General features: G+C 35.4%; 1 protein-coding gene across 1 annotated transcript in view; it reads right to left on the bottom strand.

Moving 5' to 3' along the window:
* LRP1B (LDL receptor related protein 1B) overlaps positions 1 to 13645 on the bottom strand; it is a gene marked incomplete at both ends in the record, with an annotated part of 709648 nt that overhangs the window by 91999 nt on the left and 604004 nt on the right. Inside the window, 2 exons of the mRNA XM_084264363.1 lie at positions 10841 to 11040; positions 13364 to 13545. Of these exons, the coding sequence (XP_084120489.1) occupies positions 10841 to 11040; positions 13364 to 13545 (382 nt within the window). The remainder of the gene's footprint in view (positions 1 to 10840; positions 11041 to 13363; positions 13546 to 13645) is intronic.

Genomic DNA, 13645 nt, shown 5'->3' with positions numbered 1-13645 from the left:
CTTTTGGTTGAGTTCTGGAAAAAATAACTGCTTGTATAAATTATGAGCCTTGCTGCTACTTTGGACATCAAATTAAAGATGTCAAAGACACGACTCCAGTCTTTCTAAATAAAATAAATATGCTTTTTTGTTTGTTTTCTTTTATTCTCATCACAGTTAAGATTGAAATGAGAATAAATGGGCATGTAAAAGACTAAATGCACATGAAGAGGATTTACATAGGAAGATTACTTTTGATTGTCTTTATTATTCCCCAGCAACAAAAAATATGTCTAGCAGTCCTCCTCTTTTTGGCCATGCAGGAATTACAAGTAAACACCATACCCTGAGCAGAGATGTAGGAGTAAATGCTTACTGTGGTTTGTATGTATGTCTGCAGGTTGCCATACGATTCATCCTGGTTTCAACACAGTACACATACATCAGAACCCAGATGAAACTTTATATTCATGAACTGAAGAAGATTCAAGATGCCATCACACCTTTTTAATAGGGAAGCTAATTTATATGTGTGTAAAACATTAAATACTACAGGTAGAGTAACACATTTCAGGAAACTGTTCATTGACTCAAATATATTTTATATTTTAAAACAAATTCTGTAAGCAACAGGCTTAGAAGCTTAAATCTTCCAATTATCTTAAAAAACCACCCACAATATCAAACACAATGTAAAATATACTTTACATTCTTTAAAAGAAGTATAAAAGAGTGTATCTGTTTCTAAAACCTGAATTTTCCACTACTGGCACAGTTTCAAAGGTTTAAACACTCGTAGACTAGGGTTTAGTTTGTTCTGCCATGATTTCTGAGTAACTTTATAATTCTAATGGGCTTCTGCATTAAAGGTAACTTTTCATTAAGTAATGAGCAACACAAACCTGAATCTAATTCTTGCAGAAGCTTGCCCTGTTTATAACTGTAAAAGCTACACACACACATATATATAGTCTGATGGGACTATAAAATTTCCTCTATATTATTAAAAAAAAATCTATCAAGGAAGAAATTAATGGACTGTGTTCAATAAAACAGTACAAATAAATAAATGTAAATAAAAATATATGTAAAGTAAAACACAGAGTCCCAGTGGATGCAGCTATTTGTCATAAAAAATTATAAGTTGACCATAAAAATATAAAAGTTCTTCTAATGTGACCATAAAACTCAATGTCTTTTCTTCCAGTTGATATATGTGCAAAGATTGAGAGAAAACACGGCACTCAATGGCAACTGATTCTGATTTACTTCACTGTTTGAGGAACAGTTCTATCATAGCTTAGTATTATTTTTCTTTAACTGCTGTTATATTACAAAGACTGGAATATCAGAAGTACTGACACGTAATATGTTACAAAATCCACATTTCACATCAACTACAAATGACCAAAAAAACAGAAACCCAAAGCCAAAACCACAAAACTGTGAAGGAATTTTTACATCTTATTTTCTAATGGAACAGTAAAATAGTCTCTCACGCTTTTTTTATCTTGGCCTTTGAAGACATCAGTGTTTCAAGCTTTCCAAAATTTCAGGCAGTGACAGCTACTGATTTATCATAAATGTATGTAGCAGAAACACCCACTTTCTTCAGTCTTTCCTTTAACTTCCAGAGAACCTCAGCTGCATTACTGATCTACCTCTTCATAAATGACATACATTAGTTATAAATCGCAATACTAATTACTAACCTCACAGCACACATTATGGTGTGAATCACAGTTTTAAACAAAGAAAGCAAGACTAATTGCTCTCCTTTCGTTGGTGAGCACTGTGAAAATGGAATATGTTCTGCAAATTCAAAGTACAGCCAGGTTAGTGGTGAGTGATAAGAACCTCTGCTTCCCCTCCATCACCTATTTGAAAACATTTAATCAAGATGTCAATTTGACAATCCATTTGGAAGAAAGTAACGTATTCTGTTAAACAAAAAAATTACATTACAGCAACATAAGGGTCAGATCTCCACCAGTGAAATCATGGAGAATTCAAATAGTCAGATTTTAATGCACAGCTGTGACAACTGCACTCACTTGGTACAAATTACTTTGCAGAATTACCTATGTATTCAATAGATTTATTTTTTTCTTTTAAGGCTTCTCATAATAATGTCAACCTGTAGCCTCTCTGAAAGCTTCAAATATTGGTTGAAGTAAACTGAAGGCAAATCCATCTCTCAAAACACTCAGCAGGAATAAGAAAACACCCCAGCAGCAGACCAATAACCCACTGAATACAGACCTAGCAGTCTGTATTTGTCTAGACCAGTACTTATTACACATGCTTTTCCCCCCACTCTTTCTCAGAGCATCAAATCCTTCCATAACCCATTGCAGCCCATGCAGATTACACTTTTGTCTCAGATGAAGAAATCTCAACTACAGCTGGAGGTTGTTCAATTAGAAAAGAGGTAACTGCTCAACCACCACCCGACTCAAGCTCCATCCAGCAGGCAGCTGCTACAGTGTGAGGGAAGAGGTGGGAAATGCCATTAGTCCCTTTCATAAACCGTCCCCTGAACAGTATTACTTAGCTCACTGCTTCCACTGAGTCCCAAATAGTCATTTCAGTGACTCAAGATTCTTACAGCTTATCATACAGTATGTCTCAGAACATACATACCAGTTTTCAGATACAGCACATGGACTATGCATCATGTACGAGTAAAAAATGCTTCATTTCATGCCAGCAACAGAATCTTACTCAAGAATAATACAAACTGATACTTACTTTGATATTCAAGATGTTGCTCTTACTTGTGCATTCAAATGCATTATGGGGGCATATTCAACAACTCAACAATTCTGAAGAAAAACTACACCCAAAAATTGGTTTTGGGATTCCTTTTCCTGCCACAGCCCCCTTCTATCAGAGATGGGTGACTCCTTGCAACCCCTTCTTCTTTAACATGCCTTTTACTGTCACCTCTAGTATTTCAGTGGGTTCTTTAGATGAATCATGGATTCTCCTGCACTCAATTCTAATCCCAAACCATGCTTGACTAAAGAAAACGAAGATGAAAAAGTAGAAAAGAGAAGGAATGCACGTCTATCAGAAAACTACATAAAATAGGAGGAAGAAATAAAGGTAGGTAGTAAAATGGAAAAAGGTGGGGTCTTGCAACAGTTCAGGAATAGTGTAACCAGCAGGAGTAGGGAAGTGATAGTTCCATTATACTCAGCTCTGGTGAGGCCACATCTTTAGTACTGTGTTCAGTTTTGGGCCCCTCACTACAGGAAAGACATTGAGATGCTGGAGTGAGTCCAGAGGAGGGCGATGAAGCTGGTGAAGGGTCTGGAGCACAAGTCCTGTGAGGAACGGCTGAGGGAGCTGGGGGCTGAGGGGAGACCTTCTCACTCCTTACAACTACCTGCAAGGTGGTTGCAGAGATGTTGGGCTTGATCTCTTCTCTCAGGTGAATGGTTTGACATTGCACCAGAGGTGATTTAGGTTAGATGTCAGGCAGAATTTCTTTACTGAAAGGGTTTGTCAAGCATTGGAATAGGCTGCTCAGGGAGGTAGTGGAGTCACCTATTGAAAAGGCGTGTAGATGGAGTCCTTAAGGACATAATCTAGAGGTGAACTAGGCAGGGTTAGGCTATGGTTTGACTTGATGATCTAAAGGCTCTCTTCCAACACAGGTGATTCTATGGTCAGAAGCAGTGGAAAATAAAAGAAATATTAGATACTTGAACACGAATAAAAATGGTAATTAGATAACATGCTAAAGGGAGATAAAGTGCTGCATGAACTTAAGGGAAGGAGAGCCTCATATCTCTGTAAGAGACAATATGATTATGGAGCCGTATGAGAAGCAAGGACAGAATTAAAATCTATATTTGCATGTCTCCTGAATTTTGTACTAATTTTATCAAAGAATATAAATGTTTATAGTATAAGTCACATCCGTGATAAAAATGTCTACTTCTCTCTTGTGTGAACTTAGTTTCCCTTATATTTTCTGTGTACCTCTACTTACGCAGACAAGATGTTAATTTGATTTCCTGGGTGAAAATCATGCCATTTAGGATTTCTTAAGTATAAAATACATTTACTGAAGAAGTCAGACAGAAGAAATGAAGCCCAATTTCACTCAGGTCTTACTGGAAAACAAAAAATTCCCAAAGTAAAAGTAAATACTCTAGCTAGAGTTATTTGGAAAATAACCCCAAAACCCAAGCTTCATTGTCAGCTGGTAAAATCCACATGTCAAGAAAAAAGTGTCCTTCAAAAGGAAAATTCTTACTTTTTCTAACCAATCAACACTACAAAAATATGTCTTCTATCATGTCCACCAAGGTTAGATTTTCTTCACTGTTTGGCTTCTGATCAATCTGAAGCTGGATTAAAATTTCCAAGCTAGAAGGAGATCCATCCCTCCCCTCCTTTCCAGAAGGGCAGCAACCTTGACATGCCCCTGTGCAAAGTCTACAAGAAGAGAAGATATGAAAGTACCTGTCATGCTCCTCCCTAAAACATGAGCTAGAGTTTCTGCTAAAGGTAATGAATTGTTGTTAAGCAATATTTTATAGGAAAACAAAAAAACAAAACACAGAAGCAAAAAGTAGACTAAATATTTGGCATTCCACTATCTGAAACTCTTGACTTGTTGAACTTCAATAAAATAAAAATAAAATCTACTGACATCTTGACCCAAAGATAAAAATCTTAGGAAGAATTAAGAATCTTCCAAAGAGAAACTGCATCAAAGAAGAACATGTAAGAAGAAAATAAGTCATTAAACCTACAAAATCTAATAAACTTGGAAATTGCTGATCCTCTCTCCTGATGGCCCATACTGTCCTATCTTCCACTTGAACTCCTGTAGTTCCATTTCTGCCTCATTTTACATTCAACTGTAAAATAATATTTACCATGTCACAATATTGTTTTCATTTCTGGATTGTACTTACTCCTAGTATTTCTCCTTTTGATAAAGGATTTTAAGTGCTTAGACAATGACATTAATAATGAATTATGACTATAAGATTCTGTCTATTAAGCTTGTGAGAAAGTATGTAATTTGAGAGATGTAATTAATTTTACGTATGTTACACTAAACCACTATTTTTTAAAAAAGATGAGACATTTTATAATCACTATTACTTTTACTAAATTGACACTTATTTTAAAAAAAACAATCCTGCCAATCTCAACAAACAGAAATTTTTTTTTTCATATAATACATTACACTAACTGAAGCCATATTTCACAGGAAAATAACCCAAACCACCAAAAACACATTTTAGGATGATATTACAGACATTTTTTAGAACAATATGTGCATGAATACATATTTATCTCCAAAAATGTAATATATACATTATACCTGCATACTGGGGTAACTATGGAAGATACAAATCCTAGCATTAAGTGGTAGGACATTTTGCCAGGAAAAAAATGTAACTGAAATTGTGAAAACTGAGAATATGTCAGTATAATAAACTCACAGAAAAATTGTTCCAAATGTGTTATCACAAAAGCAGGACATTTCGACTTAAAACTAAATTTTACCATCTTAAGGCACAAATGTACCTATAGTATTAAAGCTGTTAGATAGGACTTATAATGATATAATGAGAAGAGATGAATATATTTTCCAAAATCTGCCAATAAAATCAGCTGATGAAATCTAGGACTGAAATATTTTATTGTCCCACTTCAGAAATTGTTTGGGCCTTGTTAATTTCACTGTGAGCAGTTGTTTACTTCTCAGTTACTCCACAGTAGTAGAGAGAAGTACACTGTCACTCAGTGATTAAATTATTCTCAACTATATACAAGTCACTAGTGGAGTAGAATTACTTATAGTGTGTAAATGAGTGTCAAAAATTCTTCATCAAAACTGAGAGGCCGCCTCTTGCCTCCCAGTTTTGTTTGCTTTGGTATGCACAGGGGGAGACACTATGACACAATGGTATTTTTATGTTCTCTATTCAGGTTGCTTTCTGACTGGAACAAATTCAAGGAAAACAATGCCTGTCCCTTAAAATTTGTCACAGAGCACATCCAGCTCATACAGAAACTCCATAGACATTACCAGTGAATCTCTGCCAAGTTTGGAAGTTTTTATGTAGAAAAATTATTTTCAGAGGTTTAGAATCTAACCAAATTTGGACATATTATCACAGGAACAGTGGAAGATACAGAAACCAACCTGTTGGCAATCTTCATATACTGGGCTCCATAAACTGGAGACTGTGGAACCTTAGAGTAATGTAACTGTGTGAATGGCCTTTAATATAGGTGACTCTGTGTATTTTTCCTGAATATTATCCTTTAAAAGAGCTAGAATACAATAAAATAAAATAATCAGATTTAGGAAGACGAATTGGAGAATTTTATCTGAACAATTATGAAAACTGAATCTAGATTGCAATAGTGGAGGCAAAGCAATTATCAGTTTGTGCTATTAGATGTGGCTGTAATGAGTAATTCTACAGACTCAAAAAAAGATGCAAAAAAAATATTGCAATATCAGAACTACTGCTTATGTCTTGTCTGCTGTGAGAGCCTCTTTTTAGACTTCACAAATCAAAATAGAAGTACAAAAGGAATTAGTTTCTATAGTAGATTATTTTACATTAGGGCAATTTAATAAATAACTGGATTTGCTCTTATACAAAATTCTGGTGGCAGGGTTCAGATATAAATACTCACTAGCTAAAAAGCCCTTACAATTAGCACTTTTGAAATTACTAAAATTTTAAAAAAAGAAACTCCTTATACCTGATACTTGCATATACGTACACCAACCCTGAAGTTTGTAAGCACTCAGAGGCCCAGTTTGGAAAAAAGCTGTCTTCAAATTGAGATATTGGGGAATCTATAGGACATTATAGGACAGTTTGTCAGCTATATTACAGCTAAAGAAGCCATCTACGGATACATAATTCATTTAAGGTTCAATACTTTATCGTTGCTTAATTTTCATGTCCCTGTAAGACAAAGCAATGAAGCACTCAACTTTTGTTCTTACGGTACAGAACATCAAAGAACTCGACACAGTTAAGGACTAATCTCAGCTCAAAGAAGCTTCTGTACTTTCCAAACTGGACTATCAGATTCTACTTTTATAGTTTCATTATACTGAAAATCTCATCTTCAAAGAGTGAAATGAGAAAACGGTAGGCACCTCTGGGTTTTAAGAGCTCCGAAGGATAGGAAAACCTGCATGAGGCAATCAGATACCTAGGGAACTGTGAAGCTTGCATCTCTTCTGGGCAGTGGGAACCAAAAGCAGCTGTTAAGTCTGACAAATTCTTATTTTTTTTTAATTTTTTTTTTTTTAAAGCTCACAGAAGTAAACCAGCTTAGTGCTTAGCCAGATTAGTACTTCAATGCTTGCTTAATCATTTACCGCGCATAACATTTGCGAACGCTGCAGTGCTGAATTGGCTAAGCTCTAAAGACAGTTTACATAATCAAGCATTAAACTTCAAATAGATAAGCAAGGTCATTGCTGCCCCTAGCGCCAAGAGCAGCTCCCAAGTACTGTAAGATTCCTGGCCTAGTTAGGATGTTTGCAAAGTTCTTACTTGGACTCTCTTGACAATTATAAAAGCCTATTTCTCTTCTGAAACGCAGAGGAATTTTACAAGAAAAAAAGCAGCAGATGTTCTCTTTTCCTGAAAAAAATCTTGAGAATACTTTAAAAAAAAATAAACCCAAACAAGTTGTTGCAAAAAAGTGTCAAGGCTAAGATCTAGATTGCCAAAATACATATAAAGTCCCAATGATAGGAATAAAAACTTTAACATACAGCATGACAATAATTAGCTTAAGATCGTTCTGTTTAGCACAGAGCACAGAACACTGCAGTCCTTTTCTCCTTTTCCATAATATCTCTTTATGAGACACCCATTCCGACAAGATACTTATTTGCTGGGTCTTGTTAAATCTCTCTGGCATTTTCTGATATATTTTGTAATAGGTAATTTAACATGCCAAACCCCTTATTCTCAGAAAAAACTCACAGCATGCTGGCCTTATCCTCAAAGGTCACAGAAAAAGATGAAAACACACTTAGCTTATGATAAGTAGCACTTCAAATTGCATCACACACATGATTGCCATTTAGACATTTTCCTCTGCTCCATGAGTATGTATTTTATGGTCATTGTATCTGTGCCTTTATTCTTCTCCGTTTGAAAACACAAAGGAAAGAACAAATTCAACCAACCCTTAGTTAACTTTGACAATACAAAGCGTGTCAAAAGTGACAAAGGAAAATGGACCATGAAATCCATGTGAGCAATGTCTCCAAGAAGCAGTTATCACAAGATATGAAACTGATCTTATTTAAGTGCTTATCAACATAGATTACAGTTTCTCATATCTGAAAGCTAGAAAGGATCACAGTTTCACTTCTTCTAAACCCCAACCACTAAACCTCCCTGAGTTTCCCTTATTACAACAATTAGTTTGCAAAGGTTAAATTTTATCTTCCAAAAATATTTCCAGTCTTGTTCTGAAACATGTAGACATGCAAATTTTATTTGGCAGTTTGTTCCAGGAGAAGGAAAAAGATTTTGATTAAAAAGAAATTGATCTTTATGTAGAAGCTTTGCAAAATTCTCAAAGCACCCTTTGGGGCACCTACAGTCATGTTTTGTTCAATTCAGGGACCCAAGTATTCTATCACTTCTTTGTTTAATCCACAGAAACTTTTCTACAACTTGATTTTGGTTTGATAATCACATTTTGAGTGAAGCTCCTGATGACAGAAGATGACAAACAGCATTAACTGAGGAGAAAATCATCTTCCTGCGTTACTGAAATACCTCAGGATGTTTCTCCCAAGGCATGTTTCTATTGCTTCAATATTTATATCTCATCTGTACTTAAACCAGCCGTGTCCTCAAAATGGCGTGATTCCAGGTTTACACAAAGTCACTGTCACTTTTGAAGCTTGCCTCAGGTACTTAACTGGTATCAAATTCTTTAAGTTTTCAATCACAAATTTTAACAGTAAAGCTTGTCAGGCACGAAAGTCTACGGAATATCCCGTACCACTTGACTCACTGCGATACTCAGGGAGTCAGACATGCTCTTTACAGAGTCAGGAGTGCGTTCAGCTGTCTAAGTCTAGCAGTGGTGGTGCTCTGTTGAATGAGCAAGAGAATTTGTTGTATGAAACACTTGTTCTTCACCGGGACCAGCTGCGGCTTTGTGACAGATTTCATTCTCTAAGAATACACATCCTTGTGGAAGGCATTAACTCTGAATATAAAAGCATTTGAATCTGATTTTGCCCACTCAGACAAGAGTCCATCCCCACAGGCTGGGATGGACACCGAAGACAATGACTGGAAATTTGCAGATATCTTCTATCTTAGTGACAGGAAGATCTTTCTTGATAAGGAAAAACTCTGAAACTTTCAGATTGAAAGACAAAATTGTGACAGGTTTGACCACTGCAGTCAGGTTAGGGCTAAGAGAGACACACTGGCCATTATTTACCACTTTCCTTTGAAACACCCAGAAAGAAGAGTAAGAGAGTAATTGTATGAGAACAAAATAGCAGGATAGCAGCACAAGGAATAACATCAAGAGGAGTACGGAGCTTTGCTTCATCTGTCAGAAAAATAGACTGTCAGCAGGAATCCAGCCGGCACTCGGGGCTATGTCTGGGCAAGTACTGCTTAGGTGAGCAGGTTACGACTGTCCTGTGTTCGTTACAGAACCGTGGAAGTTAATGCTGAGATCAATGGGAATGTTTACAGCTCTCATAGCTATTGCTGTAGTCTCTCCAATCTACCACCTCAAGCAACTGTCACTGAAGGGTTCATTATCTATTTATAACTTAGTATTCACAAATACAGGGGTGAGAAATTTTGTTTGTTTGTCTGACTTCAGAGCACAGCTTCAATCTGAAAATAAAGTAGTTATTTCATGAACTCTGGTTTGGTGAAAACCTGGAGGCACCCAGTATGAGATAAAAACCTAAAAAAAGCCCAAACGTATGGAGCTTTACCAGGATAACAGCAGTTCTGAGGTCTGAGTAAAGCTTGTGGAAGGGAGCTCAAGTAACACTATTTCATCTCCAAAAAAATCCAAACAAAAAAACCCAAACCAAAACCAAACACACTGATACTATTTCATATATTTGAATTAAAGTGAAAGATCTTTAATTACACCCTTTGGAATATGAGAACTATTCATCATAGTGTAAAACTTTTTTCTTCTTAAAACCAACTTTATAGATAAAAGATACTAGTCTTTTAATTATCTGTCAGGTGAGAAGCAGAACACAGAGATAAAGATTACTGCATTACATAAATATTTCAAAAGTTATTATTTTATCCATTTACCAAGAAAGCCCCAAATTACATCTGCAATACTGATCTTATTGACTCCTGCTGAGGTAACTCATGGGCATTTCCAGGCTTTCTCAGGCTGGAGAAAAGGCTGATTTTAACCACATTCCGCCACACACCACACATTCCCTTCCACATATAATGACCAAATTACACTGACTTTGTAACTTGGTCAAGAAGATGTGTTGCAATGATACACCAGAGTACAGAATGGACAGGGCAGCCTTTGATTGCTGAGTCTGTTCCTAGAGTTTCTGATTTCATTTGATGTTTGTTCCCCACAGACATGTACTGATGCATTTTAAAAAATTATTCATATGCATAACAGGGAAGGAATGTGAAAATCAACCTTAAAAATATTAATTAAAAAGCAAAAAAAAAATGCATTGATAAAGGTTGTAAAAATGTACAGTTACATATAGTTTTATGTAATCACACATAACATGCACAGCATCTTCAATTTGAAAAATATCCAAAAAACAACCAAACAAAAAAACCACCCGAAAAACCTGCTGACCAACCTTTATGTCTGTGAGATCCATCCATGTCAGAAAACTCAATATGATTTTCATCAGCCCAATACAGTCTATGGTTGACATAATCTATTGTAAGAGCTGTAGGTCTAGATATCTGTGTTTCTATGACAACTGTTTGACTGGAGCCATCCATACCAACACGGCCAATGTGAGGATACTCACAGCAATCAATCCAGTATAGGTATCTATAAAACAAAATAGAGCAGCTGCTTCATTTAGAGATGGGAAAATTGTAACAATAATTTATTTATCTATTTAGATGATCACAAGAATTAAACAGTAATTGTTCTATTTTCATTTTTCAGATACATTCTTGGAGTTTAGATGTTATTTGATTAAATTCATTATGAACTAGAAAAAAAAAATGCATTTAAATTGCCTAGTCTTGATACCTTAGAATTCAAAGCACCATCCAGACTGGAATTCATGAATCTCATATCCTTCAAAAATGGCTTCACTACTAAACTTATGTCAAATACTGTATTATACAGTTACTTTTTTTAAAAAAATAAATACTAAAAACCCTTACTTTGTTGTTAATAGTAATGTGATATAAATAATTGCACTTCAAGAACTACTAATTCCAAAACATTAAAATAATTTCTCACATAAAGGGCTTAAAAATAGTTGAACCACAGAGAAATACTGTTGGAAAGCTGAGTGCCACTTTTCTCCTCAATATGCTATTTAGCCACAATACAGAGCAAGTTTGTTCAAAAATAAAATGTCTTATTATTTAGTACATGGATGCATGTTGGTACTGTTGTATGCCATTACACCAGGCCAGATCTTTCTGTCTGGGAAGGTGATATACCTCTACTCTAGAGGTTTTGGACAGACTCTCAAAAACCCAGATGCAGCTCATATAGACCCCTGGAAGGTTATTATACCTGTGTCTAGCTAAACCTTCCTGAAGACTGGACTCTCTGAAAAAACTTTGTAGAGCTGATTTCTGCATACACAATGAACATGTCCTGGATGTCCAGGCAACCAGAGATACCATGTATCAGTATCTTGAATAGTTTTAATGACTACATCCTCCCTGCCAAAGTTCAGAGAAGAAAGGGTACAGTTACAAGAAAACACAGTGCTGGTTCTAAGATCTGGGAAAAAAAGGCTTTTCTCTTAAAACTAGTGAAGTAGATAGGTTACATTTCTTTGCTAGGAAATACACTGCTTTTCTTGGTTTATGTAGAGTCCAGACTAAGACAAAAATGTTCTCCTGTGGGTGCCACTTGAGATGATTGAGCATTAGAATTCAGAAATGGAAAAGAAGTCATTAATTTGCCATTATCCTATAGGAGTGTCATAAGACACTGCAATAGTTTTATTCATCCAATGTGTGCAGATGTACCCTAATGTTTCAAAAAAAAAAAAAGCAAGGATTACATATTCAATTCAGATATGAAAAGACAGAGGGCAAACTTTCCATGATCTGTACTTTATTTATTTATTCAGGGACTAAATAATAACTATTACTACTGAGAAGTAGCACTTCTCATAAAATTTTCCTGCAGCATAAATATTTATTTAAGAAAATACATTTGGTTACAGACACACTAGGTTTCAATTACTGTCAATTAAACATACACTGGTGTTTTAGTGGACAGTGCTAATATAGAAGTCTGTTTCCTGGTGAATTGAGAGGCTTCTGTTTATGAGGCATACAGACCCAGGGAGCAACAGCTCCAATGTGGCACTGCACTCATTGGCACCTCAAAGTTTTTATGCATCTTCTGTTTCAAGAATATAAACATCTTTCATCATCTGAACTAGATGCTGGCATGAAATGGTTAAATGGTTTATTTTGAGACTCTCGCTAATGCTAATTTGGTTTTGATCAAATAGAAATGCCTAGAAAAACCCAACAAGCAAACAGAAAAAAGTGCAACAGGTTTATAGCACTTGCGGATGAACAAGATGACCCTCAGTGGTCCATTCTAACCTCAACTATTCTGTGACTGTGAAATTCAAATATTAAATAGATTTGTTAATGGAAAGATGATTTCTTCTTTTTTTCTTTTTAAAATTCATAGTGTTAGGTTAAAAGCTATCAAAAAAAATTCTTCAGGTAAAAGGTAATTGAATGACCTGATTTACTGTAGAAACTACACAGAAAAGAGTGCTAACAAAAATTCAATGAGTAAAAAGAACAAAACATAAAAATTGTCTCCATATAATATGAACTTTTTGTTATTTAGAGGCACATTTCTCAACAATAGGGATTTTTTTAAAGTATCTGCTTTTCTCTTACCAAAAGAAAACATTTACAGCGTAGTAAATAAAAGAGAACATGGTTTAGTACCTACATTCATCTTTCTATTACACCAATTTTATAGGTAGTGATGATGTACTAAACATGGGCAATGTATTTTAGACTACTGATATTCAGTGCAGCTGAAAGATAATAAAAACTGATTCCTATTTCCTATCTTCTGTTTTTATTAAAAATATTTAAATACTGTATGGGGATTAAATATTAATTACTGCAAAATGTCTACAACATACCCGGCTTGAGGATCTAAGGAGAGATCTCTAGGAAACTTCACTCTCTTGCTCACCAGGACAGTTGGGTATAAGCCACTGAGTTTAGACACCTCGATAATTCTCTTTTCAGTGTCAGACCAATAGAGATTCTTCCCAATCCAATCGACAGCTAGTGCATTGGGAACAGCTGTATTGTGGACTACCTAGAAAAGCAAAATTTGCATAAAATATTCATCTAAGTATTGGAAAAGGGAATAAATATTCGAGTTAGTAACGCAGGAATATTGAGAAGTTGGATATATG

Source organism: Gallinula chloropus (genome assembly GCF_964237585.1).
Source record: "Gallinula chloropus genome assembly, chromosome: 5".
Classification (NCBI taxonomy): Eukaryota; Metazoa; Chordata; class Aves; order Gruiformes; family Rallidae; genus Gallinula; species Gallinula chloropus.
Note: the sequence above shows the minus strand (reverse complement) of the source record. Positions and strands in the feature narration are given on the sequence as shown.